At 42.7% G+C, this 5,564-nt stretch overlaps 1 protein-coding gene across 1 annotated transcript; it reads left to right on the forward strand.

Moving 5' to 3' along the window:
• The first annotated feature begins 1,375 nt into the window (after window positions 1–1,375).
• LOC124264207 lies at window positions 1,376–2,200 on the forward strand. The gene has a single exon (XM_046698945.1). The coding sequence runs from the start codon at window positions 1,376–1,378 to the stop codon at window positions 2,198–2,200; it is 825 nt and encodes a 274-aa protein (XP_046554901.1).
• The last annotated feature ends 3,364 nt before the right edge of the window (window positions 2,201–5,564 follow it).

Consider the following 5,564-nt stretch of genomic DNA (forward strand, 5'->3'; position numbering starts at 1 on the left):
AAGTATCTCCGAGAGATAATCCTTCTCTACAGTACCCAATTCATGGTGCATTCGCCTCGGCGCAGCTAACCCTCACAGAATACACCTACTCGGTGAAGACTCTGCAGAACGAATATTATCACCTCCAAAGGGTCCGGCTACCTGAAATTGATTCTGCCTGCCCGATGATCCTCATTGGATCTGATCATGCTGACTTGATCCTACCTACAGAACCCGTCCAGTTCAGTCCAAAGAAGATTGGGATGGTCTGTTCAAGGTCCAAGTCTGAACAGCCTTAGTACGTCTCAGTTGAATGACAAGTGTTTCTTTACATCGGTGGAACTATGGGTAATTCTTTGTTGAAGAATGTAGAGAAACTTTGGCAAGTAGATATCTTTCCTTACTCCGAACACAAGGTGACTTGATCAAAACAAGATGAGAGAGCAATAAATGAACTCACTGCCAAGACCATCTTCATAGAAGAAGAACAGCACTACGCAACACCATTGTTGAGAAAAGACACAAATGTAAAGTTCCAGGCCGATCCGAAGAGTGTCGTGTCGAGATTGAGAAGCACAGAGAGGAGACTGGAGAAACAACCTGAATTAGCTGAGATACACTGTCGAGAGATCCAAAGGCTACTCAACGCAGGCTTTGTGAAGAGACTTGAGCATGACGAAGAGATACTGTCTGCCGAATCCTGGTATATACCTCACCACATTGTGCAAAGCAATGGGAAGAACCGGCTGGTTTGCAACTGCTCCTTTGAACATAAGGGACTGAACCTGAACGAAAACCGTCTTCCTGGACCAATCCTTGGATCGACATTACTTGGAGTGTTCCTACGCTTTCGTCTGCTTCCCATTGCAATCTATGGAGACATTCAAGCCATGTTCCACCAGATCAAACTTCTATTAGAAGACCGATCGCTCCTGAGATTCTTGTGGCGAGATATGGACCGAAGCAGAAAGCCAAGCATATATGAACGGCAAGTCCTGCCAATTGGGACAACATGTAGTCCCTGCTGCGCCACATTTGCCCTCCAGAAGCACTTACAAGAGCACCCGAAAAACTGTGAGTAGGTGAGAAGGTCAGTTCACCAAGCATTCTATGTTGACAACTGCCTCGACAGTTGCACCACCACATCAAAAGCTCAGAGGCTTGTTACCAACCTTAGGAGAGTCCTGTCAGAAGGAGGCTTCAATATACGGCAATGGGCTAGCAACTTCCCTGAAGTGGTGTCAGATTTACCCCCGAAGCCAGATCTGACAGCTGTGAACCGTGGATGAACTTTGGCGAAGGTGATACACATGAAGCTACCCTTGGATTGCATTGGATGTGCAATACTGATACGATAGCCTATCGTTACCGACCTATCCATTACGGCACACTAACCATGAAAATTGTGTACAGGATTCTTGCCTCTCAATATTACCCTCTTGGCTATCTCTGCCCATATACCTCACGTGCAAAGATCCTTGTCCAGGAACTATGGAAATCGAACCACAATTGGGACGAACCCATCAAAAAAGAAGAAATCAAATCATCATGGCTCCAGTGGGAGAACGAACTACCATCTCTATCACAAATTACACTACCTAGATGCTACAATCCTGTCGATGTCAACACCTCCACAGTAACCAGAGCACTGCACGTGTTCTGTGACGCCTCTGAGAGGATCTACGGATCTGTTGCCTACCTTAGATCTGAAGACAATGACAGCAATGTGTATGTGTCGTTCGTGGCAGCACGCAGTAGAGTTACCCCTAAGAAGCAGCTGTCTATGCCACGACTTGAGTTATGTGCTGCCCTTAGTGGTGCCCAGCTGGCAGACACCCTACTAAGAGAGCTGAATCTTCCCGTCACTACCCTAACCCTCTGGAGTGACTCCACCACTGTGTTATCTTGGCTACACTCAGACTCCTGCCGATACAAGGTCTTTGTAGGCACCAGAATATTAGAAATACAAACCTTGACAGAAGTCAATCAATGGCACTATGTCAACAGAGCAGAAAACCCTGCCGACGATCTCACTCATGATAAACAACTAACAGAGCTGAGTGACGGTTCAAGATGGAGAGACGGGCCTTCTTTCCTTTCAAACCCATCCGAATACTGGCCAACCAACCTGAGTACTAATCCATCAGTACCAGCAGAGGACCCAACTGTGCTCAAGAAAAGCTCCTACACTACGGAGCTGAACGCATTCTGGCTGAACTGAGACAGCGCTTCTGGATACTGCGAGGTAGAGAGGCGGTGCGTCGCCACCAGCGTCAGTGTAAGAAATACCAACTCTGGAGAGGTAAACCAGTGATCCCCAAAAGATGGCGGACCTGCCGCCAGCAAGATTGAGGTTGTTCAAGCCCCCGTTCTACTCAACCGGAATGGACTGTTTCGGTCCCATGAAGATGAAGATAGGTAGGCTTGGTGAGAAACGATGGGCAATAATATTCAAGTGCATGACTTCTCGAGCTGTGTACCTTGATCTCTTGGACAGTTTAGATGCTGACGATTCCGACGATTCATTTCTCGCAGAGGGAAACCATTTGAAGTTCTTTCTGACTGCGGGACCAACTTCAAAGGCGGTGAGGCGGAATTGAGAGAGTCATTTGAAGCAATGAGTCCAGAAATAACCAAGCAGCTTGCCAGCCACCATGTGAATTTCCGACTCAACCCACCAAGCGCACCACACTTTGGAGGAGTATGGGAGCGTGAAATCAAGTGTGTTAAGAACGAGTTACAGGTTGCCCTGGGAGAACAATTAGTATCTGAACCAGTCCTGAGAAACGTACTCGTCGCAGTAGAAGGGATCATCAACTCCAAACCCCTTGGTTATGTCTCTACAGACATGTCGGACTGTGAACCAATAACTCCAAATATTCTGTTGATGGGTAGACATGATCCTTCACTGCCGCAAGTTGTCTACCCAGCAGACGAAATACTCAGCCGACGGAGATGGCGCCACAGCCAGATCCTTGCCGACCACTTCTGGAAGCACTTCATGAAGTACTACCTGTCAACCAGAAGTGGCAGAAAGACAGGAAAAAGATGAGCAACGGTGAGGTCGTGATGATCATTGAACCCCAACTAGTCCGATCCCTCTGGCCCGTCCGACATATCACTAAGATCAACACTGGAGAGGACCTGTGCGTGGGGTCAGCTGTCGTTCAGGTTGGAGAACGCCAGTACCTGCGGCCAGTGTCAAAGTTGATCAGACTGCCTGAGATGGTGAACTAATTAGCATTTGCCTTGGACTTTTAAGCAAAACCAGCAGCGATCCCCAATTGTGTTAATTGTTCTCAAATTTTATTGTAAAATTTGGGGGTGGTTGTCAGAAAGGCTAATTTCTCCACTTAATGTTCCCTTTTAATTCATATTTTACCCTTTCCATCCGATTCCACGATTCCACTTTTCATGTAAATCCAATCCATTCCTATTCCACTAAATCCCAGTTTCTGTAATTACCGGCAATAAAAGAATGGCTCCCTCCATACATGTGCTTTGTTCTGGTATCAGTTCCCACAGCCTAGCCGCTGTTCCTTGGCTGAATCTGAACCACTAACAGTGTCCAGAACCCCCCAGAAAGCAACTTGCCCTTAAATACAGGTAGATATAATAAAGAGCAGCCTAATAAGAGAATGTGTTAATGTTGTAACAGACAATGTATTGAAAATGAATACCAATTTTTATTAGTGTGTGATTATTACAACGATTTAAGGATTAGATATATAGAAGAAAAGTTTTACAAGTATCCATCTTAACATAAATTTAATATGTTAATGTCATCAGCAAATATTGAAGTTACTAGAAATACCGCTCTGAATATTTACTACAGACACAACATATAGCTGAAAAATAGGCGGATCCAGGGGGGGGCAGGGGTGCGCACACACACACACCCACACACCCCTTGTGCTGAAAGTTGGTTAAATGACCATTGAAACTCGGGTGAAAATGAAGTGTGCACCCCTCCTTTTCTCAATAGTGTGCACCCCCTTTCTCAAAAAGCTGTATGCCCCCTGTGAAATATTGCTGAGTGCGGCGTAAAACCAAAACTAAAACAGAAACAAATACATTACAGTATATACAAGAATTTACTCAGTTAAGAAATAAAAGTAATACATACAAATCTGTATTTACAGAAGGATCCCAGTATGATGGCGCAGTTGCTTGTGCCGCTGTCATTGGATCCAGAACAGTATCTTTTCGATTAACAGATAACAACTCCATTTTCACAGCAGAAGCAACTGCTATATTAACAGCTCTTAAATATATCAATAAACACCCCGCATATACACAATGTATAATTATTTAGACTCACATTCGTGTCTTCAGGCTATCAAAAAAACTTGTAAGCATTTACTTTTAATCGAATGATATAATAAAATGAAATAATTGAATTACATAATGGTCTTGCTTCTGGCCAATGCGACATCATCTTATGTTCTTTACCCAGCCGTGGTGAACTGAACAAAGGTCGATTCTGCTACTAAGGCAGCACTCACCAAATCCGTGTCACCACTTCTGATCCCGTATGCTGATTATAAACCTACGATTAGAGTTCATATCTATGGTCTAATGCAAACGAAGGGCACCAAAGTAGGTGTCAATAAACCACATGACATTAAACCAGCTATCGGTCATACCTACTTGGGCTATCAGTCCAAATTTGAGGGGGTCATATCAGGACGATGTGCTGTTGGTCATTCACGATATAATTTGTTCTTTACTAGAAAGTGTAATCTCAAATATAACATGTTACATTTTTCCACTTTCTAAATGGCATTGTGAAATGATATACTAATGAATATTTATTGAAAAGTGAGGATCCTCTGTTCTGCATCCTTTGTGATTGAAGTACGGTCCAGCATATCCTGCTTGGCTGTATTGATTTTTCCATCACGAGGGATCAATATTTCAGTGTCAAAACAATTAAGGATCTTATTAAATGTAAATAATAACTTATTAATTGTTTTGTTTTTAAGGAAATGGAAAGTGTCTGATATGAAGGATCTTTTAACAATATTAGCCTTCATTTGATTCTTGGGTAATTGAAGAATAATTCACAATAAATACAGGTAAATAATCAAAACTTGTCAGCGAAGGACAGTAAAAACAACTAGAATATCACAAATATGAATATAAAACTAGTATGTAAATCTAAAATATTTCAATTACAGTAGACAATACAATATAAAAACAGGCTAAATATTGCCAAGAACTGATGATAGATCACCATACTAGGGACCATAGGGACTTACAGTACATTTGCTTCTTGCATGAACCCTAGATGGATTTATACCATCCCTTCAGTTGTTAGCAATTTTAGATAATCTAGCCATAAATTAAAATAACATATATACTACGATTAAATATAATAATGGGAGAGGAGAGTATATACTGACTGTTGCGACTGTTCAGTTGACTTATCACTGTGGTATTTATACACACTTCATAGAAAACAAACCAAGCAAGCACAACAAAGACGTGAATAGTATGAACTAGTGGTCATTTCGCTGCCCTCACAGGACATAAACCTGTGCTAAAATATCCGGTATGCAAGGCTTCATGAATAAGACACTCAT

Source organism: Haliotis rubra, unplaced genomic scaffold (genome assembly GCF_003918875.1).
Source record: "Haliotis rubra isolate DU_JTF1 unplaced genomic scaffold, ASM391887v1 Scf913, whole genome shotgun sequence".
NCBI classification, from domain to species: domain Eukaryota; kingdom Metazoa; phylum Mollusca; class Gastropoda; order Lepetellida; family Haliotidae; genus Haliotis; species Haliotis rubra.

Coding starts and splice junctions, on each gene's coding strand:
- LOC124264207 (XM_046698945.1), top strand. CDS start 1,376: ATGAAAATTGTGTACAGGATTCTTGCCTCTCAATATTACCCTCTTGGC.